The sequence below is a fragment of the Eptesicus fuscus genome, chromosome 2 (assembly GCF_027574615.1).
Source record: "Eptesicus fuscus isolate TK198812 chromosome 2, DD_ASM_mEF_20220401, whole genome shotgun sequence".
Lineage (NCBI taxonomy): Eukaryota > Metazoa > Chordata > Mammalia > Chiroptera > Vespertilionidae > Eptesicus > Eptesicus fuscus.
Genome location: NC_072474.1, coordinates 48,892,075 through 48,919,598, shown reverse-complemented (window position 1 = coordinate 48,919,598; position 27,524 = coordinate 48,892,075). Strand labels below are relative to the sequence as shown.

At 38.2% G+C, this 27,524-nt stretch overlaps 1 protein-coding gene across 7 annotated transcripts in view; it reads right to left on the bottom strand.

Moving 5' to 3' along the window:
* Positions 1 to 1,405: 1,405 nt before the first annotated feature.
* EMCN (endomucin) overlaps positions 1,406 to 27,524 on the bottom strand; it is a 96,910-nt gene continuing 70,791 nt past the window's right edge. For 2 of the 7 annotated variants that reach the window (XM_054727053.1, XM_054727040.1), the window contains 6 exons: positions 20,771 to 20,863; positions 20,290 to 20,343; positions 18,517 to 18,612; positions 13,850 to 13,874; positions 12,438 to 12,499; positions 1,406 to 3,411 (listed from right to left, as the gene is read on the bottom strand). In XM_054727053.1, the coding sequence (XP_054583028.1) occupies positions 3,353 to 3,411; positions 12,438 to 12,499; positions 13,850 to 13,874; positions 18,517 to 18,612; positions 20,290 to 20,343; positions 20,771 to 20,863 (389 nt within the window). In that variant the 3' untranslated portion in view covers positions 1,406 to 3,352. Of the gene's footprint in view, positions 3,412 to 6,601; positions 6,648 to 7,031; positions 7,106 to 12,437; positions 12,500 to 12,693; positions 12,802 to 13,849; positions 13,875 to 18,516; positions 18,613 to 20,289; positions 20,344 to 20,770; positions 20,864 to 27,524 lie in introns of those variants that run through there. The other 5 variants (XM_054727042.1, XM_054727047.1, XR_008558257.1 and 2 more) reach the window with 5 other exon arrangements.

Genomic DNA, 27,524 nt, shown 5'->3' with positions numbered 1-27,524 from the left:
AATATAATATTAGAAATTGTCTCTTACCATTATTGTGATGATTAACCAAGATGATGAAAGTGAAGATTTTTAGCACAGTGCTTGGCACAAAATGAGTCTTGGATATGGTGTTAGCTAACTAACAATATTATCCTTGATTACTTTGGCAGAATTCTGACTTTAAGTTCAGGAATGCGATATTGATGAACAAGATAGATGTTTTTTCCATCACTTACTAAAGCTGGGTTTCCTTTAAAACGTAGCCAGAACAGGAAATAGTTATATTCAGGCCCATAGGACAAATCCCCTTGAAACCGTGACAAAGTATACTCATTTAATGAAACATGAGAAGTCCTGTTAGTGTTTGCATTAACATTTTTAACATTTTTAAGAGAAGATCTCTGGATAACCCATCACAAATTCTCAGTTCAGGGTACTTATTTAATTAATCACAATGATGGATATCTTTAATATTAGGCAAACATTAACAGTTCCATTGTCTTGAGACTATAATTACTCAAAACATAACTTTAAAAATTTTATTTTTATTGTTGAAAGTATTGCAGGTGTTACCTTCTCTACCCCCCCCCCCCCCCGCCCCCCATTGGCCCCTTCTAGCCCACACCTGCTCCCTGCCCCAGGCCTTCACCACCCTATTGTCTGTGTCCATGGGTTATGCATATATGCATATAAGTTCTTTGGTTAATCTCTTCCCACCCACCCCGCCTTCCTCTGAGATTCCACAGTCTGTTCTATGCTTCTATGTTTCTGGATCTATTTTGATCATCAGTTTATTTTATTCATTAGATTCTACATATGAGTGAGATCATGTGATATTTGTCTTTCTCTGACTGGCTTATTTCGCTTAGCATAATGCTCTCCAGGTCTCTTACTTTGAGACAGCATGGAGGGACCTAGAAAACATAACTTTTAAAGGACATACCCAGTTGTCTTTTTAGGGCCCGTACAAACTTGAATGATCATAAATAGAGCTCAACAGAGAAAAATCAGGGAAAGCTAGCAAGTTCATTGTGAAGATTCTCAGATATCCTGAGTTGTATATCAGGTAGACAAAAAATAAGAAACAGATTTGTCAGAAATGTAATGAAATATTTCAGCTCAGAAATGGGAATTTTGAAGTCTTTCTCTACTGGCTGATCACAGCAGGTGTGTCAGCCAACAACATCCCCTTATTCTCAGATAACAAAAGTGCCAGTTAGTTAGCTCTTGTTTATGTTTAACTATTGATAGACTTAAATTATATTCATATTGTCATGCGGAGCAAATACATAGAAAAGTTTGCCTTTGGTCTAAATACAGCCATTCCCTTTCTGCAGTGACTTTTGAACTGTATATCAGAATAAAGAGCATGTAACAAGTGAGGCATAGAAAGTAGACAATTTAAATAAGATAATTAAAAAAATCAAATTAATGATAATGTTGCCTAGAAACTTATTTCAATAGATTAAGTTGATTTATGAAAATGCAGACATCTGAGATTGATGCTACAAAATGCCATGAATAGCTGCAAATTCCTGAATCTTCTTACCACTTTGACTCTGAAGATTTAATGCTATAGTTGTTAGTATAAAGCATATTCTTTATGTACAATTCTTGAACTAGAATGAATTTTATCCTTTCATGACCATCAAAAAGCTTTCCCTTTTCCCAATCATTGTAAATTCTTCCAACAATTCTTATGCAAAGTCAAGAAAATGTTTTTCCTAGACACCGGAATAACATATCACTGCAATAATTTAAGTTGCAGAAGAGTTTGTTTCTCTCAGCACATTGTGTGTAACAAGGCTTCTGCTGAGGAGCTCAGTAAAGCATTCTAGGGGTGTTGGCATGTTTTCCTTCTGAAGACAACTGTCCCATGCTTGGTATCTGCCAGCCCCTGTCGCGCCAGTATAAAAGACTTTTAGTTTAGAGTTACACATGGATAGAACATCTCTCATGGGAAAGTGTATGTATTGGGGGTCTTTGCCCTTTTCTATACCCTTTTACTTTCCCTTTCCCCTTAAATTTCCTATCTTCCTTCTCAAAGAAACATGAAGAGACACCAGTTAGAAATATAGATATGCTTGCTGGTGTCTTAGTGTCCAGACATCGGAAAGCTAAAACCAAGATGATTATTTATATAATCTTTAAAGCTGAAAGTTTTCAAATACGTTGCAACAAAAGGAATTTAAAAGGCAGTTTTACATCCACAGCTCAGATTCTACTGCACTGTCCTCACATCACCAGGATGATTTAGCATTGACTCGGCAAAGGTGATCATACAAGTGAAAGAGCTGCCACTGGCAGCGTATTAGTTTCAGAGCTTTCCACAGAACGCCACCCAACATGACATTTTGATTGCACGTGTCCAAGAAGGGGTCAAAGTTGATCAGTCAGCTTTCCACTGAATAATGTGCTCCTGATGTAGTGACAGCTATAATCATATGTTTTTTAAGGAAAGGGATACACTGAAAAATAATATCACAATCATGTATTTATGAAATGTTCATTTCTATTAACAATCATTGTCAGAACAAATCATTACATTTCTAAAAGAAATTTAAAAAATGCACAGAGATAGTCTTAACTGAAAGGATTATGAAACACTCTCAATCTTGCTTATCTTCTCAATGAATGCAGTACAGTGTCACAAATGCCCTTACATCCTTATTACATAGTGTGAATTACAAATAGAAAGACCAAAGAAATGGTATGACTTACCTCTCACAGGGTCTAATACATGAATCTTCTGTCCCTTTCTCACTTATTACAGATGCCTTTCATTATAGAGTTCCCATAAACTAATAGTCAATCCAAAAATTTTCATAATTATGGGGAGACAATACCTTCGCCATTTTCACAGTCACATTATGATATTTTAGTGTATTGAATACAGTAAATATTTATTAAAACTAACACATGAACATATGAATAAAATATCTTTATGTACAAAGTGGCACGTCATGATTTCTACCTAATATTTAATAATACACTTGCAAATTTTCCCTGCATTAACATAGTCATAGTAGAAAACAATAAATACAAGCATTAGGTAATAGAAGAACACCAAGAAAGTAGGAAAGGCGCCATAGATAAAAACTGTCAGTTCTGGAAACTTTAAACTTGAGGGAAGGTCATGTCGTCAGGGAACCCACACGCCTGGGCTGCCTGGTTAACTGCTCACAAATGCCTTTCCTAAAATTGGTTCTCCTGAGAATGTTCCTAAACAATGTACAAATGTGCTTTCTCCTGCCTCAATGGACAGAGGAGACCCAGGAATTTTTGTACTATCAGATTATTGCATGTCATCTGGACATCATTTTGTTGGGACAGGTGACTGGTGTAGATTGGCAAGCAGGATTGGAAGTCAGGATTAATTCCACAGGTCTTTCTCTCTTTCTACTTCTGGAGCATAGAAGCTGAAGATTAAGCCTGTAGGGAAAAAAAGTTCAGATTCTAACAAAGTGAGTAAGTAGAGATGTTGGATATGGGGGTGAATATGTTAGTGACTAGAATAATTATTTTCCACCCAGTACAGTCACTTGAAACTGAACATGTCTGAAAGGAAAACCACTATACTGCCTCCTAAACCTGCTCCCTCTCCCTCCATAATTCCCATCTTTACTATTACCTTCATGATCCATCCAGTCACTCATGCCAGCAGTTTGGATATCATATGTAGTCCTAATCTTCTTCATTCCTCACTGCTCACATTCATTCAATCACAGAATCTGATGTGCCTGACATTTCTCTCTTCCATTCTGTCTCTTTAGCCCATCTCTGTGTCCCTGCAGATGTGGTAAAGTCCTGTCCTTTTCCCAGAGAATACTGCAATAGTTTCTGACTTCTCTGCTTACAGCCTCATTCCTTTTGAATTCATCTTTCACAGTAAACATCAGCGATGTGTCTCAAGCACATATCTCATCATATTCTTCTAATTAAAACTCTTAACTGTACCTTGTCACTAACTGGGCATAATTCAAGGTCTGTTACTTGGTGTGACCATGTAATTAAGAAATTTATTGGCAACGTTCATTCTTCTAATAGTAGAGAGAAGAATGACTAAGCAACTCTCTGCATCTCCTTCATAGGAAGGAGGGCCAGGACTTTGGTTGATTATGTTGGGGCAGAAACAACTTTCTCTGTTGGTCTAAAAAGGAACAGGAGATGGGAAATGGGCAGTGGCCCGACCTGACAGGGGCTAGATGTTTGCTGTGTGGGAGTGCTGGGGTTTGCTAGAGTCTGGGAGGAAGATGATATGGTGGCAGTGGAGCAGGCATGGTGCTGGGGTGGAGACCTGCACCCTATTCTTTATAGCATAGTTGGCAGAGGCAGGGTCTTTGGTAGAGTTGGTTGCACTCTTGCCTTGCATAGGGGAAAGGTGGCCACTGGTTTCCATGCGTGGAGGAGAGGCATTTTGAGGAGCAGAGAGTGGCCACAGGAGCTATGTCAAGCTTTAGTTTGTGGGGAGGACTGGGACAGGGTATTTCTGATGTTCTCCCAGAGTATCTGCGGCTGACAGAGGGTTCAGCATTAAAATCTCTCTAAATTTCAGTGTATGTGTCATCTTTATGAATAATAATAATAATAATAATACAGGACTTTATAAGCACCGAATCTCTCACAACCTTAAAATTTCATAAATTTTAATTCTTACAAAGAATAAATTATTGCTTTTATAATAAAGTATCACGATAGGTTCGTTAAGCATATTAACACTTAGAAACAAAGAAGCACAATGATCTTAGGAGAAATGATTGTTTTATCCTGGTGTTTGGATGTGGAACCCAATGCAATTATTAATCTAATTTATACTTTCAAATGAGAGATGTGAAACTATTTGCTTCACCAGTATGATTTTTTAAAATTACAAAAAAGCTCAAGTAGATTGAAGGTTATATATTTTGGTCTTGATTCATATTTTTGATTAGTAGTAGTATAGGAATCCTCTATACAATTTTATATTATCATTTTTATTCCCTCCTCCATAAATTATCTGTTCACGGTCTTTGCTTTACTTTCCTATTTCCCAATATGTATACAGCATCTTTGTATGTTTGGAATATTAATGAACTGGTGTCATATTTACACATGTCCTCTATTTGTTTTCTTATAATTTTCTTTATATTTGGAAGTTTTAAGTCATAATATAGTAGATTTTCTATATTTTCCACTGAATTTTCTTACGTAGTTTTATGTTTTGAAAATTTTTATTCAATCAGGCACTTAAAGCATACCTAATTTTTCCTCTATTGTCTCTTTCTTCCTTTGTTCCTTTAGTTCTTTATACATTTTCTCCGTGGGATATTACTAGCTACTATCCCCATCGCCACACTGATTATTGACTACCTCATTCAGACCATTTGTTGGCATCAATAAGAAGGAAGTGTGCTTTCCCTACTTCCCATTTCGAATGGAAACTCTGGTCTTAGCTGAAGTTCTATGTAACAGCAAATCAATTCCTTTAGCGATGTCATCTTTGGTACTTCTTGTCATAAGAGAATTAATCTCAGAAGAAGAAAACAGAGCGCATTTGCATTTAAAACCCAAATGTGTGTAGAAATGCATAGAGCTAACATATGTCTAATCTTTTACTTCAGTGGCCTTCAAAACTTAACATAAGTTATTTTTGTATTAACAGCTCTTTTGACAGTGGTCCCAGTTATTGTTTAACTGAACTTGGTTCCTCTGTAGGTGAACTTCCAAGTAAAGTCAAGTGTTTGCAGCATAGATCAGCGAGGTGAACATCTGGATTTATGTGAGTAGGATAGTGCTTGTGATTAATGTTGCATCGACCATTTTTTCTCAAAGATCTGCAACCAATATAGGAACAAAGGAGTTTTTTTATTACGGCATCTGTAACAGCAGCGTATTAGTGGCTGGCAGGTGACATAGGTAGTACACACAACAATGATATTCTTCCCCCTGGACTCTACCCAGAGTGACTGCCATTTTGGTCAGACCAATTATGGGCATATACATTTTTTTTTGTTCTTTTAAAAAAATATTAGTTTCCAAAGGGCAAATTCTTCTGCAGGTTCTAAAAAGCACCGAACACTAATTGTGAGGGCACTTACTCAATGCTTCTTATGAAAATTAAATGAGTCAGAAGAAATTCTGAGCCAATTCTAGGAAAGCAATGACAATCCCATGCTAAGCTTGGACAGTTAATTCCAGCAGGCCGAAATTGGCCTGAGCTCTTTTAATGAAATAAGAAATGTACCTGCTTTGCACTGATTCCTGGTCAAAGCATGGAGCACGCAGAATAACAGTGTTGCTTGTAAACATAGTTTGAAAGGTTTCAATTACTTATTGATTAACTATTATTGTAGTGAAGTTGATCGTCTGCATATGGTAGTCATTAAAATGCCTAGAGGGCTTTGTCACTCAGCTAGTTATTTACCAAGAAATTGTCTACATGACTGGCTTGGTATAAAAAACTCCAGGTGAAACTACATTTTGGGTCACCTTGTTTAAGGTGCTCTGCGCACATATCCATGGTTCCTGGACCCAGAGAGGAAGGACATCCTGGTGTAGTCCTCACAGAGGGAGGACAATCGGACCTCCGAGCTGGCTTCTCTGGATTCCATGCGCTTTGCCAGCTTTTGGATGTGATGCACATCCCAACATTAATGCTGCTGCTGTATCATAACATTTCCTGCAATAAACTACAAATTTGTAAGCATTCTCATTTTGAGTCCTGCGAGTCTGGAATAGCAAGAGGACCCTGTCTAAGTGCACTGTCAGTGTGTATATAGTAACCCAGATAAAGGCAAACTGCAATTAGAAGGAAACATCCCCAATAGGCAGGAACTGTGCCATTCTGAGGTAGGCAGGGCAACTGGAAGAATTTTTTTTACAGCCCCCAAGCCATTCACTGCTCTGGCAAATCATTTTAGTGTTTGTTTTTAGACAACTAGACAATGATGGTTTCACTGGCACAAACCATTAACTTTTCCTCTAATAAAAGTCTTTGAAAGTAATCTAAGCTGCAACAGGCTAACAAAGCAGATATTAATGAGTATCTCAGTGAATGAAATTAGGAAACTTACATATTTACTGCCCAGGTGTGGGCAGGATTCATCAAGCTGTCAGTTTTTGGTTTTTCCTTGTGCAGAGCGCTCACCTAGGAACAGAAGATATGTTTTGAACCTTAAGCTCAGGGAGTGAATGAGGATGAAAATAAAGTTTCTTGGCTTGTTTTTTGTTTTTCAAGAGAAATCCAACTTCCCTGCAAGAATGACATTAAGGCCACAATTTGCCTCTTGGCATGGCCTTTTCACAAAGACTTATGAGCTCTTTTAGGCCATTATCTGTTTCACCCTAAAGGAGCAATGAATGCTAACTCACTCCCTGGGAGTGGGGTGTGTGTGTGAATGGGAGGTGATAACAAGAGAGGCACCTTAGGGAATGAGTTATTGATTATTGCTTGCTCCATGAGCTGGCCCTGCCTCAGTAAACCTATGTCATATATTTAAAGTGCCATTTTATCAGGAACACATTCTAGGACCCTCTGTTTAATTCAGTGAGAATTCTGTGAAATTGAATTTATAGGTCAACATGAACACTTTGTTGACATACAGAATAGCAGAGGGGACATTACTCAAGTTAACAGTGTTATTCCATTATCCAATATAAGGATAAATATTAACCTAGGAAGCTGAGAGACATGCCCCTGAATTCATGATCAACATATTTCACATTACCTGCGTCTTTCAGGCAGACTCAAGTATCAACACCTGTCACACTATATAAAATCAACATGGATTATAGTCTCCAGATTTGAGAATAAATGTCATTATTTTACTCCAGGTTTTATCTACTAGTTAGGAAAGTTGTCTTTTGGGGACACTGTTGATGTCACCTGTTACCTGCACAGTCATGGGGATAATAAATAGTGCCAGAAGCCTATGAGGAGAACAAATCCAGTTTGCTCTTGATATTTCCTTGCAAGAGTGCCTTAGGTCCCATGCTCTGAGAAGTGCCAAGGCCATGACCCTCATGGCCTCTACCCCAGGACAATCCATGCTCACTAGAGGCACAGCACCTCCTGGAATCGATGAGTATGAAGTACAGGAATGAGAAGTAAACAAAATAAATGTTCATTGAACCCCTACTGTCTTCCAGAAATGTAAAGCAAACCTTATGAAAATCATTACAATTCTTAATATCCCCTTCCAGGTCTCTCTAATTGGGAATAGAGAATGTGAGAAAGATTCAATAACAATCTGATTCCAATCTATACTAATAAAAGGGAAATATGTTAATTAGACCGGAGACCTTCTGGGAGACCTTCCAGACATCCTTCCAGACAAAACCATGTTGGCAGGGGCCAAGGCAGAGGCGGTTAGGGGCGATAAGGCCAGGAGGAGAGGGCAGTTGGGGGTGATCAGGCCAGCGGGGGTGGCAGTTGGGGGTGAGCAGGCCGGAGAGGGGGTCCAGTTGTAGGCGAGCAGGCTGGCAGGGGGGCAGTTGGGAGCGAGCAGGCAGGCAGGTGAGTGATTAGGAGCCAGCGGTCCTGGATTGCGAGAGGGATGTCCGACTGCTGGTTTAGGCCCAATCCCTGTGGATCGGCAGTCAGACATCCCCTGAGGGTCCCAGATTGGAGAGGGTGCAGGCCAGGCTGAGGGACACTCCCCCCCACCCCGCACCCCATGCATGAATTTCATGCACCAGGCCACTAGTAGAGTTATAATAATGATGTCTATGGCAAAAGCAAATGAAATACATGTACCTAGAGAAAAGAACCTTTGGTGAATGTATGCAGAGAATGAGCCAAATATTGAAGGGCTGGGAAGACAGAAGCTGAATCTATGTAAGCTTTATAAATCCATTCAGTTTTTTTTTTTTTTTTGCTGATCTTTACACTGTTGCTTATTTCTTGTTGTTAATGAACTTTTAATTTGTAAAACAAAACAAAACAAAACAAAAAAACACAAATAAAAGTGACTGTGCATTTACGATAATATACTGATTAGTATGAGCATACTGATAATGTGTAATGACCATATTTAGGAAGGGGCAGGGGATAGGAGAGACAAAGGAGACTAAGAGACCATCTCCTTCAAAAGAGCTTGAGTGCATTGAGGAACAGAGGGATAGGAGATGAATGACATCTGGGGAATGTGCCTTATTAAGTGGTTTAAACCACACAGCATGGCAGGCCCGGCACACATGCTCAAGTGTTTGAGCTTAATCTCAGCTAATACACACTTATTAGAGTTTTTAAGCAGAACAATACAATATTATAATGAATTCAGATCTCATTTTTTTCTTCCTCCAAATGGTTCCCAATCAAGCAATGCTTTGAAACTAAATTCAAAGGTACTGTGTTTTCTTTTTTTCTGTGCAGTCTTATATTCTTTAACTAATTAAGCAGTTTTCTTCATAATTCTTGTTGCCTTTAATTTAAAAAATGAGATAATGTGTATAACTTTCTCAGATATGATGTCGGTGGGAATCACATTTAACATGCATCATGTCCCATGTATATTTTGCAGTCATTGTGGGATGTTTAACTTGGCCAGATTCCTTACTGACGCTGTGTGGTATCTTTTAGGTATTCATAAAAGACCCCTTGATCTGCCACGTTTGGTGTTTAATTTTTGCTAAAAGCACATTCTTGTTATACTCTACTAGGCTTTCTCTTTTACTTAAAGAAAACCCCTAATTTAAATAATCAAATTGTAAACATTTTTGGGCTACATTTTCAGCAGAAGAGCGCTGTTTGCGAGAGAACATATTCAAAGGAAGCAGGGAATGGGGATAGATGAATACCATAGTCTAATCAGAGGAGGTTTGGGGGCAAGGAACTGTGTTATTAGCACAAAATGACCAGAGCAATAACCAAGGTTCACTGAGGCTTCTAGAAACCCAGACAATTTAGCACCCACTGGCATTTCCCGTAAAGGTGGATGGCTGCAGAGCTCTGTTTCCCTGGAAACATGACTTAGTGACCTCTAAAATGACATAACTCATTTTCAGATATAAGACCAGCGTTTATCAATTGAAATACTGACCAATCTAATAAACTCATGGCCATGGAAGCTCAACTTTCATTCTGTTACCACGTAGGCACATTAATTCTTTCTAGAAGCAAATAACAAAATGTGTTCCTCATCAATTCTGAGTGATGGGTAGTCAGGTATTTGTTCTATCAAATTACTTTCTACATTTTTAAAATTTCTTAAAAAATTTATATAGGAGATAGGGGAAAACTGGGCTAAATCTGTGAACTTATATCAAACCTAATCATTTCAGATTTTATATTAGTTATATTTTAGGAAAGATGTCATTGTTGGGCAAAGGATATTTAAGTAAAAACAATTATAATAATATAACTTCTGTTAACTATGGTGAGCATAATTTTATAAAGAAATCCTATTTGAATAAGTTTGAAAAGCAGAGGGGAGAGATTTATTTGTGTCTCAGGAACCAGACTTTAGTAAGAATGGTGGTGGCACAAAGAGCACTTGCAGATCATTATGTTTCAGATGATTAATTCTAGGCTGTTGAAACCTTTGAATCGCCAATTCAATCTTGTCATCTGATCGAATATTTCCACAGTAATCAGTTGGGTTGTCCATTGAAAGGTTATGTTATTAAATGAGATGTGAGTCCTAAATTGAAGTTGGCAGAAATACCAGGAAAGTACCAGGGAACAGGTCTGATTATTTCCATGATAATAATGCCTCCTTATGAAGTAAAGGGAGCTTGGAGAGTTAAAAGTCTTAATTATCACACCATAGTCTATTCCATTTATTACTTCGATTACTACGAGAATGGGAGATGTCAGCTGATGTGGAATTTCCCTTGGTCCTTAAAGAAGAATCAGATATGAAATCTGCCATCAAGAAACAAATGGTTCTTTAGAGTTTTCCCCTCTGGAAGCCTCAATTCTGGTGTGCGTTGTCATTTCCCTGGTTGACAAGGATGGTAGAGTGGGTGGTCCTGATCCCAGCCCCTCCTCACCAGGAGAGCCAGGGACTCATACACAGAGGCTTCTTCCACGTGCTGGGTAGCCAGCCCGTCCCCAGCTTGAGGAGCCCTGGCTGCAGGTTAGGTTAAATTCCCAATGGACACGACGTTATTGTGATGCTTGCTTAAAAGTCACAGGCAGATTCTGATAACTCTTCTTGACAAATGGTATAGTCATGCTCAGGATCCTTCATGAACTTCTTCAGGACTAGTTCATATTTAGGCTCCTTTTCTCTTACCTAGTGGAATAGGCTAGGCTACTTTGTGGAGCCAGGTGAATGGCCAGGGAACCTGTGATTGGTTTCCAATCACCCTATCAATTAATTTGACTCCTCTGCCCATTCAGAGGGTTACCTCTGAGAGAACCAGGTAGGAATAAAGGAACCAGGTACATCACGAATGAAGGTCTCTCTTAAGAGACTGGCTCATGCGAGGGGTTTGGGTCTGTCTACAGATGTTGGGTTCCCTCACTTCTCAAGTCTTCTGTTTGCTTCTTGTAGTTTGTTCTAGTTAGAATTTCCTACCTGCAATTGGGACCACATTCAGCCTTTGATATCTTGCTCTTGAAGTGAGACAATATTTATAGCTGTCTTATTTAAAAAATTGCTACATATTTATAATGTAGTTTATCATTCTGTAGCTCACATTTGGAATAACATCAGCATTCTCAAACTAGTTTGCATAGGTAAAATTAGGGGAACTGAATGGTTAAATGTATTAATGTAACTTGATAGTTAAGTTAGAGCCACCTGTACCATTTTGTAAAGCTAATAATTACTTTATATTTATCTGTTTTGTGATATTGGTGTTTTAAATCTGTGGTCTACTCAAAACAAGAAAACAATCAGTGCTTTTTTAATTTTAAAAGCTATGTGGCATCTCGTTTATCATTGCGCTTGATACACTATAACTCATACAAATCATATATATATTTTGGAAAAAAACATTTACATTTCAAATCAAGCAAAATCAAAACCGAAGAAACTGGAAAAAGAAATGTAAATTTTATCAACAGGAAATTGTGCTTTGTCCTCATGGGGAAACTCAATTAAAATCATGTGAAGTTACAAAATATGATTTACACTTTAACTGATAAATCCTGGTTCCAGGGGAGTATACACAGCAATTGGCAAAAATGAAACAGTATAACAGCGATAATAAAAACCCTATATAGTACATGTAATGTTCTTTCGTCCATTTTGCAGAATGGAAAATGACTCTAGTTACCTCCCATTCTTTAGAACACATCTACACATTATAAAAATCAACTTCTAAAAGTCAGATAATCCAAAAATTTTTACCCAAAAATTATATTTGTAGGGCTTGTATTTCCTTTCAAGGAAAATTTGATATGTATTGGGAATTACTAATCGACAATTTCTAAAGAAGCTTTGCTTTCCAGTTATGTTTCAACATGAACAAAATCCAAGTAGAACTTTGAAATAACCCTTTTCCATCTAATCCACAATTCGGGAGCTTACCCGACTCATGAGAAATTGTCTTCACAGTGAGGAGCTTCACACTCTCTTTATCGGACTGAGGTCTATTTGGAACAGAAAACATTAAATTAACACCATAGTAATTAGCATGGCATATCTGGGATAGAAAGTAAACATTATACACACAGAATGAAGAGGATACAGAACCATATATATATTTTATGTGTTTTTATGGCAAAACCTGTGTTTCTTCACATGCAGACACACATATAGCACTTTCCACTTCTGGAATCAAGCCAATAAATCTCCATCATTCTGCTACAGCTATGGTCTTCAGATAAATTAAACATCAAGATGGATCATGGGAAACACTTGTCACAGGTCTATATGGTACATGGCTTCAGTCCTGAATTACAAAGGGAAAGGCACAGACATGTTTCCAAACTTTGGGGGCTGCTGATGAATTCTAGGAGTATCCCTTTTTACGAGGTCCTGGACACTGCAGCCTATTTTAACCAAGAGTTCCCGCCTCCTATTTCTCAGATGCTAAACACTTTCAAACCCTTTTTCTTTTCCCTGGACATCTCAAGAACCTTTATTTCTAATTAAGAAGGGTAGGTGACCTACAGATAGTATTTCTAAGTTTCATTGCCTGATGAACATACAAAAACACCTACATAAAGTCAGGATACAAATTCAGGTCGACAAAGAAAACTTAAGCACAGAATTGGTTTTGACATTCATTTAAAAAAAATAGTCTCTTTATAGCACCTTGATTGCAACAGTCGGGTGGATTGGTAACAACTGCTTTGCTTGTTTTTAAAAAGTCAAAGCAGAATGCACATCTACTATTTTTTTTTTTGTTTGTTTAAATTTCTTTATTGATTAAGGTATCAGATATTTGTCCTCATCCCCCCATTCCCATCCCAAACCCCTCCCCACGCATGCCCCCACCCCCCTGTTGTCCTTGACCACTGGTTAGGCTCATATGTATGCACACAAGTCCTTTGATTGATCTCTCCCCTTTATCCCCACCTTCCCCTCCCCTCCCTCTGAGGTACACATCTACTATTAATAAAGCCACTCAGAGCTGTCTCAAGGTGCAGGCATGATTTTTTCCTAATTGTGAGAAACATTCTCAACAATCCCCTGGGAAAAGTATTTTAAAATTCAAGGTATGTGTTATATTTATTATTGTAGTTATATTCATTTTTCCATTTCACTTTTTGATTTCCAATTTTAACACTTTTGAATAGCTTAAGAACAGCCCTCTTTTAGTTGTTGGAATTTCTGTTGAAAAGAGAGAGCTCTGACAAATAGTTAAACTCCATTTACAATACTTCCTACACAAATTCTTTAAAAATACAAAGATGTGTAAGTAAAGGATCAATACTTTTCCTTATGTAAATGATACAGTCAGAGCTTCTAGAAAAAAATGATGTAGCTTTACTTACTGGTCATTCCCATTTTCTGCTGTGCCTAGGAGAGGAGACAATTATTAGAGTTATAAGAAGGTTGGCTACAAAAAAAACCCTGAGACCCCTGCCACTTTCGGTGCAGAGATATTTCTAAAGCCAATTTTTGACTTTTTTAATCTCCCCACTCCCTGCCTCTTTGTTCATTTTCTCAGACATGGTTAGCGCTCCTTCCTCAGGTATGGCTAATACATTCACGGGATAGTCCCAAGTAGGCCAACTCCACTGAACTTACTTCTGCACTAAGTTTCTTATCACTAGGTGAAACTACTATTTGTTATCACATAGTCCGCAAACACCAGAAAAGGTCTCTGTTTATTTCAGTACCTCTGAAAAAAATTCTCCTCAAAGTATTGAATTGCCTTTTTATACCAGAGAATTGAATTTCTGACATTTCTTTATTCGTGGCTTTTTGTGGGGACACAAATCTCTGTATTTGTGGTGAACTATGATATTGTTTCTAATTGCATCTGAATTGCACTAATTCAGTCTCTCTAAAGTGCCCTACAAAATATTACTGAGGCTACTAATGGCATCTCATCTTCTGTATGCTTTTCCAAGCTGCTTATGGGACCTGGTAGAAAACAACCTGAGCCTAGAGTGAGAATGCTGGTGTTTCATTCTGCACAAGAGCATGGCCTCGGGAAGCAATGGTGGTAAAACCTTGCATTCACTGTGGCCTATCCTATATAATAAAAGCCTAATATGCTAAGTGTCTGGTCTTTCGATCGGCTGTTCAACCAATCAAAGGGTAATAAGCTAATGATATGCTAAGGCCGCTCAACTGCTCGCTATGATGTGCACTGATCACCAGGGGGCAGACGCTCTCACCAGTAAGTTAGCTTGCTGCTGGGGTCCCACTGATTGGGACTGAGCCATCAGGACTGAGCAAGACAGGCCAGACACACTCTGGACCCCTCCCACACCCCATGGCCCCAATCGTGCACCGGTGGGACCTTGGCCTGTCCTGTGCCCTCTCACAATCTGGGACCTCTCGTGGGATGTCAGAGAGCCAGTTTCAGCCCAATCCCTCAGGCCAGGCCGAGGGACCCCACTGGTGCACAAACTCGTGCACCGGGCCTCTAGTTGTACTATGAAGACCTTGATTTCTACTAATATTCTGGCTAGTTCAGCTTCACCTGGTAAGAGTCATACACCACCATGACTCTTAATTCCTATGATTTAATTCATGATACCATATGCTGTTCACCAAGTAGACCTGACCTTGTCTTCCCTACCATCAATAGGGTTTTAACAGCACTTTAAAATTCCTGCTGTAAGTGCTCTATATGATATCACCTGTGATGCTCACAGCCCTGTTCCAACATGCAGTGATACTGTTTGTATGCCTATTTTAATATTTTTCCTTGGAATACGGTAATAATGGGTTTATTACCAGATAGACACATACCAACAGACTACTTTCAGAATAGATGCTGTTGTATTTGGGTTAAAGCTCAGACTACTGTCAACATTATCCGGATAAACTCAATTTCATATTGAAATCTCTGATTAATGTTGTCTTCCAGTGAGCAGAGTGGGTTTACTAATTTTCTGAACTTAATGAAGTCTCACCCACATTTTGAAGAGTGATTACTGTGGGTGTTTAATGGTGCTCATTTAATGACAGCAATGCTATAAATTCTGTTTGGCAAGCAAAGTTAATGGAAACCAAATAGATTTGGCTAATTGCACAACTGCCAAACTTGGTTATAAAGTATTGTATGTCTTCAGAATAATTCTCCATAATTATAGTTATTTTATTTTATTTTACTTTCCATAGTGGTTGGAATTTTATACATTTTCCCCCTCAATGATTCAATTCATCCTCTTTAATAGCAAATGTCAACTTTTCAGATAACTTATTTGCAAATCTTCCTATGTAAAGCAGTTTCTCAGTAGAGGGTGTTTTTACAGATAGATTTAGCACACTAATTTTTTTTTTTTAATTTCTTCTATGTGCTCAACACCCACAAGCTTCAACTTGGATGGTTGATTTACCATAAAAATAGTATTGGTGGATTAGAAACTTTGAGAAATTAAACTAATTTATAAAAATGCTATTTTCCTTCTGGAAACTGAGGAAGAAAACATATTTTAGACATTATTAAGAGGCTTTATTCACTAACTCCCAAAGGGAAAGTCATTGATTTGTTTATTCTCATTCTCCATCAAGGGCTAATATGAACACTAGTATTTTTTGTTTGTTTGTGTTGTTTATTTTTTTTGTCTCATAACTTCCCCTTGCACTGTTACGCTCTTGCACCAAGCTGTCCATGCAGTGCATGGTTAGACACTGGCTTTAGGAACAGCCTTTATTAGTATGCAGGGGGCACAACGTCTATGGGGTAAACAGTGTAGCTTATATATCTTATAAAAATGGATGTTTACTTTTTAACAGTATTTGAAACTTAGAGTTCTGCTAGTGAAATATTTAGAATTAAAATGAGGAAAGGCAAGGTTCTATTTTATTGAAAATTTAACTAAACAAGCTTATAGTAGATTCTGTCTTATATTATGCACAATGCAATGTGAATAATACATGATGTGTGACTAGAGAGGCTGCCTGATATTATGGACTGAATGTGTGTGCTCTCCTAAAATTCATATGTTAAATCTTAATGCCTAATATAATGTCATCAGGATGTTGGGCCTTTGGAAGTTGATTAAGTCAGAGGGTTGAATCCTCAGTGGGATTAGCGCCCTTATTGGGGGAAAAAAAAAGACTGCAGAGTACTTCTTTGCTTTCCACTATGCGAAGACATAGTGAGCAGGTGGCCATGTATTAGCCAGGAAGAGTACCCTCACCAGACACCCAATCTGGCACCTTTTCAGCCTCCATAACTGTGAGAAATAAATGTTTATTGTTTAAGTCACACAGTCGTGATATTTTTACTATAGAACCTGGAACAGACTAAGGGGGGACAGGTACATGGAGAAGTAACTATACTATTACATGATGAATTTCATAAAATTCTATAGAATTCTGCTTAAAGAGATGATGTGTTATGCAAAGAAAGATACATTAAATTGGTGTTTGAGGTAGGTGCTAATGGACAAATGGGAGATTGGAATTTTATGAAAGTTACAAAGTGGGCTGGACATTCTAGGAGAAGGAATAGCATGGACAAAGGCATGGGTACATAACACCACATTACACAAGCAGGGCAGGGTCTGTGATGGAAAATAGATTTATGTTTAAGATAATAGAGGAGAGTGTGAGCCATGGGAACTGAAGGGCTATTCAGATGAAATGTTGAGTAAAAAGCTCAATTTCCTGGAACTGAGAAAAGACAATAAGATTGGAAGAAATCTGAAAAAAGTAGGGACCTTAGTTAATAATAATGTATCAACCAGTATTAGTTAATTCATTGTGATAAATATGTCATCTTTTTATTTTTATATATTTTTATTGATTTCACAGAGGAAGGAATAGGGAGAAAAAGATAGAAACATCCTATATAATAAAAGCTAATATACAAATTGTCCCCTTGGGTGGGAATTTGACTGACCAGGAGCTCGACTGCTATTATAAAGTGCGCTTACCACCAGGGAGTGGCGTGGAACAAAGGGAGGCCCTGGCCATCGGCCGGCAGCCAGCAGCTGCTAAGTGCCCTACCCATGGACAAATTTCGTGCACTGGGCCCCTAGTCAATGATGAGAGAGACTCATTGATCAGCTTCCTCCTACATGCCCTCTACTGGGGATCAAGCCTGCAAACCGGGCATGTGCCCAGACTTGGAATAGGACTGTATCGGTGACCTCCTGGTTCATAGTTTGACACTCAAACACTGAGCCACACCGGCTGGGCTATATCATCTTAATAATAAGAATAACAGCTATGTGGTATGTGGGAACTCTTTGAAACTATCTTTGCAATGTTTCTGTGAATGTAAATCTATATTAAAATTAAACATTTATTTAAAAAAGAATAAAAAATAGAATGCCATTATAGGATTCATAAGTATTTCAGAGGCAGGGAGAAGATGAAATATCAAAAGGAAGAAAAGGAAGAGTGGGGATGTTTAAAAGAGAGCAGTGACTTTTTGGAAGAAAAGGGAAAAGACTTCCAAATGCTACTGGAGAGGTTAAGAAGGGTAATAATTTCAAACTAGAATTCCACTAAAAATTGCAATAATGTTCAGTCCCGAGGAACCAATTCAATGTGCAGAACACACAGTCATGAAGGAAGACATTTTCACTGGAAGGAAGCTGTGCTTCCCAGAAGGGAAGTGGGTCACAGGACAGTCTTCTTCAGAGTATGGGCCCCTAAACTACGTTCTCAGCGAGACTTCGCTTTATCCTTGTTCCCGGAAAAGGAACAAACCTTCACAATAGGTAAGGCATGCCATTTCACGCCTTCTGGACTCCCACATTCCCCCAACCGCCCACAAAACGGGCTGTTTCATTGAAAGGTATTTGTTCACATTTGATACCTGCCACTAGTAGTTAATCCCTATTCCTTACACTAGCCAGCATTCCATGGATTTCTCGGTTCATTCCCCTCTATTTTTGAGATCAAGCAATATGGCATTTTATTTCTTTCTACAATTCCTGCCTCCCCTGAAGAGTATAAATTTAAGTGTAGATCTAGCATAAGCATTCTCCTTTCAGGAAACAAAATGTAACAAAACAGTGTTACCCACCTGGGTCTGTCTTCCTGCACAGTCGATACAAACCCACCAGAGCAAATACTGAAAGTGTTATTACAATTAGAGCAATAACCACCGGCAGAATAATACCTAAGAAGCAGTGGGGACATTGTCAGTTAGAGTGGCAATTGAGTTTCACAATAGTTTATGAACTGAGCAAAAGCATGCATGCTTTCTTCTTTAAACATCATTCTATTTAAAATATTGTATTTTAAGCAAAGAAGATCTATCTGATTCATGGGTTTTGTTTTAGTTGTCGTTTCTGACGTATCCACTTGATGTCAGTCTTGTAGCCTTTCTGAAATAAAATTTCAAACCTAAGATAGGTAGTTCTCCATTCTTCTGGAGACTGGGGCAGTGAGGAGATGGGAGACAAGAGGGAGAAGATACCATCTAGACCTAGAGTCAGACCCACATTCACTCATATATTCTTTACTACTTTATAGCCAAATTATTGGAAAAAAGGACTTATATAGCCAATACTGAAACTACCCTAGTTATAAAACTGGCTTTCTGAAAAACTCACACATATCTTTCCATAGTAATATCTTAGAACCAGAAAAAGTATAAAATAACATGAGTGGATATAATTGGATATCATAGTGCACATTATTTCTAAACATGAACAAATGGTTCAAGAACAATGTGCATGTGTGTGCACCTGTACATACATGTCTGGGAGATTATGTTTTTTTCCTATTTTTATTAAGAGGAGGGTTTTGCTGTTTATTTATTAATTAATTTATTTTAGTATCTGCCTTCTTTTCTGCCAATCATTTTCCAGATTGAAACAACAGTGATAAATCGAAAACATTGTCCTAGGGGTAAAACTAGAGTTATAGAAATTATAGTTACCATTTAGTGAGGTATTCTCATCTGCTTGCTTATGTGTTCCTCATGTTTATCAGGGAATGGAATAGTTAACCAATTCATTTGTAGGGTGGTTTTCACTTCCATTGTTATGATTAAATATTTGTTTTAAGTAAGTTCTGGGTTCATATTAGACCTTCAGTGAGATCATTAGTGCTTCCCAAATGAAGAAACCCTAAATCATCGGGTCAATGAATGCAATTCTGACCTATTGAATAGAATGGCTTTACCTAAACCTATCATTCCAGCTTTGTTCCAATTTTAGTATATGTGCTGCCGAAGCAAGCACTCATCCCAGTTTCATATGTATTATCATCCCAGCTTCATATGTATTCATATTAGTCTTAATTTCCAGGGAAATTAAGTCTATTTAGTCCTAGCATAATCATATACAAAAGTAGGTTTACAGTTGTTCATATGGAAAATAAAACAATAATTAATTAATAAATAACAATACAAGAATGAACTCTGTGTATCACTCAAAACTGTAAACCTATTTTTGCCCCACCTGTATGTTATATGACATATATCTATGTTTGCTACAAAGTAACATTTCTTAAACGGCCATTTTAACATGAAGACAAAGTTTTGTGAAGGTAAACAATTCATTGTTATGGAGATCTCTATCTGTATGCTTTGGCTTATCTGAGACTAGTCCCATCAATTCACCTTGACGTTTGGTGGAATTGCTTAGCACTAAGGTAAGAAAATAATCTCAAAAGTGTGCTCATTAAGACTCATAAGTAGGAAATTCTCAAAGCAAGTGGCAGTTAGACAGGATTGCAGGTTCAGTAAAGCTGATAAAAGTCTATCTGTAATTGAATCCCTTCGCTTATTGGTAACATTAAAATATTCTGCATATCTATGTCTATGAATGAAGATATGTCTGTTACTCACTGGAATGCGAGGAGCTGGCTGAAGAGGGGCTTGCATTTTTTGCACTCTCAGTGCCTATTATTTTAAGAAAGAAAAAATAGGTTACCTTTGGTTCATGTGCCAATCCTCACAATCCTCCCTCCATCCCCATGGCCTCAATTTAAGTAAGTCTCTGTGATCTATAGGTAGGATGCTTCAAATGAATACATTTGATCTCATTCTGAAAGAATTCTGTTTTGCAAATCAAGATTGGGAGGAGGTTAATATATACAATCTTATGAGTTTGGACATACATCCATGAAACCATCACCACAATCAAAGCAATAGACATATCCATCACCTGCAACAGTTTCCTCATGTCTCCCCTTTTGTAGATGTGTGTTTTTGTATAGCAATTATAATTTAATAAAGCTGTTATTATTTTTTTAAAGATTGGTAGGGTTTTCTAGGTGATAAGGAGTTGAGCAAAGTGAGTTTCTAGTCATGCACACAGAAGTCATACCTTGAGATTGTGATATGTTTTCTGCAGTTGCTGTTGATATTGAGAGCAATATACTGGTTTTAGAAGGTGAGGCATCTGGTTGTGAAGTGCTAACTGTAGAAAAAAATCAGATACCCAGAGTCAAACTATAGTGTTAACTCTTCTTATTGCATTTCTTTGCAGATTCAAAGAGTTTGCATTTCTGAAAATCTATTAAAACTGTTTCTTGCTGAATAATAGGATACATACAATTGTACATTAAATCCTAAATTCATCTTTTCCTCCTGTAACAACAATTACATTCTGAATCTCAAAACCTGGATATCAGTATTACATCTTCAAGAAAGGTAAAAAAAAAACTTGAGTATGTCTCTTATCTTAGGCCACAGTCTGTATCACCTATGGCATGAGATTCTTCTGCGATGAAAATCTATACAAAAGCATTATTTCCATTTCAGATAGTATAACTTTGGGTGATAGTGATTTTTCCCATCACACATACTTATGATGAACATAAATACCCAGGACTTCATTTCTATAGTGTTACTTTTTGGTTGAAGAGAAAGACTGCAGTTGAGGCTATGGTTAAAAGTTGGGGGAAAATAAAAAAAAATCCTTTGTTTTCATCTTTAAAGCTCAGCAGTGGTTTACATTTATGTGGCTTATTTAGAGTATCTGCTGCTTGGTTACATTTTTACCACTGCCCATAATCTTTTCTTTCAAAGAAATGTAAATTAAATTTATTATAATTATATTTGTTTGCTTAAGTCAACATTTGCCATCTTCGGTTAGAAGGACTGAAACAAAAAATAAATTAAAAAATATAATTTGAAACCCACAATTCTCAATAAATTTCAAAGAATACAAGTAATCAAATATTTTATAAGTGTATAGAACTTATTCTTATAAATTTTGGATAAAATTAAACTTAAAAAATTTTTGAAAAATCATCCGCTTTTTCTTGTACTATAAGGTGATATCTTTTCATCACACCTGTTTGCCTTGTCTCTCTACTGAATTGCAAGTTTCTGGAATAAGAAGACCACAACTCCCACCATACCCCACATGGAGCTCTGAATACAGTGAGTGTGCAGTAAAATGTAGCTGGCAGCTTGGCTGAACTAAGAGACATCTCTTATAGTCATGGCCCCTCAGGTGTATTAAGGCCATGTATAGTTGCCCCAAAGAAACTGATACTGCATATGGCTGCCTTGGATCTTTCCTTCTGTGCCACCCACAGCCCAGTATGCACTGCATGCTCATGCATTTTTGACATCTGTGAGGTAAGAATAATTTTTAGAGTTTGTATCATTCTTGCCATGTAAGAGATCTGTGGGAGGAAGCTAGATATATGCCCATAAGAACAAAGAAAAATGTCGAACTAGTGCACTAGGCAGGCAGAAAAAAATGTTAAATAAAAGAGGGAAACTAGCTGAATCCTTCATAATTTTCGTTTATATTTTCAGTGTCCAGGGTTTTATTGAAAATGAATGTTTTTCTATTGCGTTGGTAGAGTATGAGATGGCTGATGAAATAACCAATGGCATTAATCCATCTGGGATTTCCCAAGGATTAATTTTCAAGACTCCTACTTTATTACCTTCTCATAGACAGGTTAAGTGGTAGCTACAGTTCTAACTATAATCTATCTAGTTCTGAGGAAGCTCCCATTTTCCTATTTAAAATGTGTTGATGATCCAGTGCCAATTGTTATTGATAATGATCTATAGGTAGGCAATAGAATTAACTCTTCTTGAAAGGAGAATTCATTGGATCCTTGAACAAAGACTTAACATTTTTTGTTTTTCCTTTAACCTCAACCTTCAGTTAATAAATAATTTCTGAATCCAGTACACACATACACACACACACACACACACATACACACACCCCTATAATTTTCCTCTATTACAAGAAATGCCTTCTGTTACTTTCTATTCTCTTTTATTTCATTTTTTAAAATGCTGCTCATGATACACTAATGGGAGTTAACTCACAGTTTGACAAATCCTGTCCATTAACATGATCATATTAATGCAATTATGTGTCTTGGCTGAATTCATCAATTGTGAGCCTAATGTAATTCATTCGTGACTAAGATAGCAGGAACCACAATGTGTTCAGAGTTGATAATCTCTGTGGATTTTGCTAATACTTTATTATCCTACATTACTACTATACTAGTATTGGTAGAGAAAGTACAAGAGAGGTATAATAGATGGTTAAGAGCAGGATTTTGAAGACTGAGTACCTGGTTTCAAATTAGAATGTTGCAGTTATTTGCTATGGAATCTTGGGAAAGTCACTTCTTTGTGTCTGAGTTTTCATATCTACAAATGGTGATTATAACAATTCTACATCGCAGTGTTGTACAAATTAAATGAGTAAAAAATAATTTAAATTTCTTAGAAGAGTACTTGAACTTTTTATATTATATACTAGAGGCCCGGTGCATGAAATTTGTGCATGTGAGTCCCTCAGCCCAGCCTGCACCCTCTTGCAATCTGGAACCCTCGGGGGATGTCCAACCTAAACCGGTAGTAGGACATCCCTCTCGCAATTCGGACCGCAGGCTCCTAACTGCTCACCTGCCTGCCTGATCACCCCTACCCACTCTGCCTACCTGCCTCATTGCCCCTAACTGCTCGCCTGCCTGCCTCATTGCCCCTAACTGCTCACCTGCCTGCCTGATCGCCCCTCACTGCTCGCCTGTCTGCCTGGTCGCCCCTAACCACTCTGCTTACCTGCCATGCCTTCCCTAGAGTGCTCCCACCCAATGATTGAGCCTAGCAAGAGTATGAAAGCAGGCTTTACTGGAAGGAGGGACTTAGATGGGAAGAGTCCCTGATGGTCTTCTAGGACCTTAGAGGAAGTCAAATAATACATAGTAATTAATAAGTGTGAGAGACAGTAGAGAAAAAAATGCTCGTGTAAAAAAGAAAGTAAAACTGTATTCTAGTCTTATTTCTCTTATGTGTACAGTCAATGTGTCTGAGGGGTAAATTCACTTAAATTAATTAATCCCTTTCAATTATTTAAAAATAATTGGAGCAGGTCTCTAATTGCAATTTGATGGATTCCTGTTCCATTTTAAAAAGAACTTTTCAGTATTTGAAACTAAATTTTTCACTTCTCAACCCATTTTCTTTATGTGGCTTCCAGTAAAGCACTATCTATTTCTTTTTCTCCTACCTTATGGCCTATTCTTCTTAGTCTCTTTAGCTGATTCCTTCTCTTCTCTTTGACTCACAGATTTGGAGGGCCCAGGACTTAGTCCTTGTTCCTCATCTATAACCACACTAATATTTTTTGGTGATTAAATTCAATATCAAGGTTTAAATACAATATCAATGCCAATGAAGCCAAATTTGTATTTGTAGCCTAGATTTCTTTCTTAAATTCTAGCTTCATAAATCCAGATGACTTTTCAGAAAATAATAAAAATCTAAAACCAAATATGTTCAAACTTGGGACTTCTGCTTTATCTACAGCCTTCACATCTTAGCGGATGGCAATCATTCCTTTCAATTGCTCAGGCCAAAGACTTCAGAACTATTTTGACTCTTATCTTTCCATCCTATTCCACATACAATCATCAAAGACATCTATTGGATGAGCTTTCAAAATATATCCAGGATTTGGAGACTTCATGCCATCTACCCTGAGAGCACCTCAGTTTAAGCTACTATATCTGGCTCCTGGAAAATGTATCCTTGCTTCACTGGACAGTTTCTGCTCAGATGTCATAGTTACACTTATGAAACATGAGTCAGATCATATCACCTCTCTGTTCAAAACCCCCAATGTCTCTCCATCTAATCTAATAATAGACAAATATGCAAATTGACCGCACCTTCGCTACACCTAAGCCACGCCCAACTTCCCTCCTCTGCCAGCCTGGACAACCCTAATTGCCCTCCCCTACAGGCTTGATCATCCCCAACTGCCCTCCCTTGGAGGCCTGGTCCCTCCCAACTGCCTTTCCCTGCTGGCCATCTTGTGGCGGCCATCTTGTGTCCACATGGGGGCAGGATCTTTGACCACATAGGGGCAGCCATCTTGTGTGTTGGAGTGACAGTCAATTTGAATATTACTCTTTCATTAGATAGAATAGAGGCCTGGTGCATGGGTGGGGGCCAGCTGGTTTGCCCTGAAGTGTTTCCTGGATCAGGGTGGGGATTCCCTTGGGGCGTGGGGTCGCCTGGGCAAGGGGCCTGTGGTGGTTTGCAGGCCAGCCACGCCCCGCAGTGACCCAAGCAGAGGCCCTGGTATCTGGGATTTATTTATCTTCTATAATTGAAACTTTGTAGCCTTGAGTGGAGGCCTGGACCAGCCAGGGTGTGCGGAAAGCTTGTCTTCCTCCATTGCCTGGGAAACCCAAACCTCCTGCTCGCTCTATGGCTGCAGCCATCTTGGTTGGGGTTGATTTGCATATTTGCTCCTGATTGGATGGTGGACGTGGCTTGTGGGTATAGCGGAGTGATAGTTAATTTGCATATTGCTCTTTTATTAGATAGGCTACTGAGTGGCCAGATTATTATGATCTCTGAACACATAATAATCTGGCCACTCAGTATATATATATTAGAGGCCCGGTGCATGAATTTGTGCATGGGTGGTGGTGTCCGGCCAGCCTGGCAAGGGGGAGGGGACATGAGAGGTTGGCTGGCCTGCTTGCTGGTCAAACTCCTGGTCGAGGGGACGATTTGCATATTAGCCTTTTATTATATAGGATATACACTGAGTGGCCAGATTATTATGCATTCAGAGATCATAATAATCTGGCCACTCAGTGTGTGTGTGTGTGTGTGTGTGTGTGTGTGTGTGTGTGTGTATGTGTGTGTGTGTATATGTGTATATATATATATATATATATATATTCTATGCATTTGGATTGAGTTGAGTTATCTTCCTTGTTAGTGGCATCATTCCCAGTGATCAATTAAATTTTTTTCTCAGCATTCTGAAAGGTTTAGAATGTTCTCACCCCTTCCTAAACATAGATACATCATCTTAACTCAGATTCACACTTTTGATAGAACGGCCTGAAAACACTGAGAAGCTTTTGAATATGTAACTATGCCATATGCTTTCTGAGAACGTGAAAGCAAGTGATCCAAAATATGGACACAAAAAGATATTAAAAAAGATTTTGTTTTCAAGCCCTGGATTCTATGTGCCAAACAGTATTCTAAGTGTTTTACAAATATTAACTCATTCAACTATTGTATTGGTAATATTTGCATTGTAGTGAAACCTAGAGAGATTAATTCACCCAAGGTCACACAGCGAGTAAGTGGCAGAACCAGGATTTGAGTGCAGGCTCTAGCGCTTGTGTAGTCAACCACAGCCCAATGCTGCTTAAGCTGCTGCATTTCAGTAGGAATGAGTTATAAGTACATGCCACTTATTTTTGTTACATGAAATGCAATCTATTTCAATTTAGGCTCCTGTCAAGAATGTATTCTTTCCTTCAAGACAAATTGAACACATATTTCCTTCAATAGGCCAAACCAGACCATGCAGGTGCATACAACGAGACAGATATTCTTAATGTATTGAAATAAAACTCACTGTAGAGCTTATTGGAGGAGCACACACCCACAATGATACCCACAGTTGAAAATATTGGTTCTTAAAGTGAATGCTGAGCAGCTAATCAGTTGAGACTGAGTTTTTATGGCCTTTCACTGTGTAATGTAGAGACACAAGAACAATGCAGAACATGTCTTAGAGACTCAGCAGATCTCTGAACCAGAGGAGAAACCACTTAACCATACCCAGATTTATCCAATTTCCTAAGTGGGAGTTTATGGCAGACGCTCCCTACCACATAAATATTGATATAGTTCCCATTCCATAAGTGAGTTCTTTTATTCTCAACTAATCTTTCAAGCATCATAAAATTTCCAAGTTAAAAAACAACAACACACCTCTAGATATTGCTTTGGTTTTAGGTATATTTTTAGCTTGAGTAGATCCTAACTGAATAATAGTGTCAAGAATCTGTCATTCAACATTAGAATACTCAGGTAAATAATCATCTGCATAGAATGATTCATGCTTCACATTATATGAATTCCTGGAAATCAGCAACCAATCCACTGGCATTGCATAGGGTGCTGAGAACAGTGAATATGACAGGTCGAAGTGTTCTCCTTTTCAAACGCCAGTAGTCAGGTTTGGTGATACTTATATCTGTTCTGGCTTCTGATTTTCCATCAAAATTGGTATCTACAATGCAGTAGACTTCTAAAATACAGTGAAGGAGAGTGAAGAAAATAGGTACAATGAAACCCTTCACAGGTTGTGCTAGTCACTGTGGGAATATTGCTGTAATGATTAGTTTTATGTGTTAACTTGACTTGGCCTTGGGATGACCAGATATTTGGTCAAGCATTATTCTGGGTGTGTCTGTGGTTGTGTTTTTGGATGAGATTAACATTCGAATCAGTCATTGAGTAAAGCTGATTGCCCTCCAATGTAGGCTCTCATCTAATTGGTTGAATCCAATTCAAGAATAAGAAGGCTGACCCTCTCTTGAGTAAGAAGGAACTCTTCCTGTCTGGCTGCCGTGAGCTGGGACATCAGTCTTTCTCTGCCTTTGGACTCAAACTGAAATTCTGGCTCTTCTTTATTTTCAAACCTGCCTGCTTTCCGACTGGTACCATTGGCTCCCCTGGTTCTCAGGCCTTTGCATGTAGACTAGAATGACACTTTCAACTTTCCTGGGTATCAGGCCTTCAGCTTGCTGACTACAGATCTCGGGACTTCT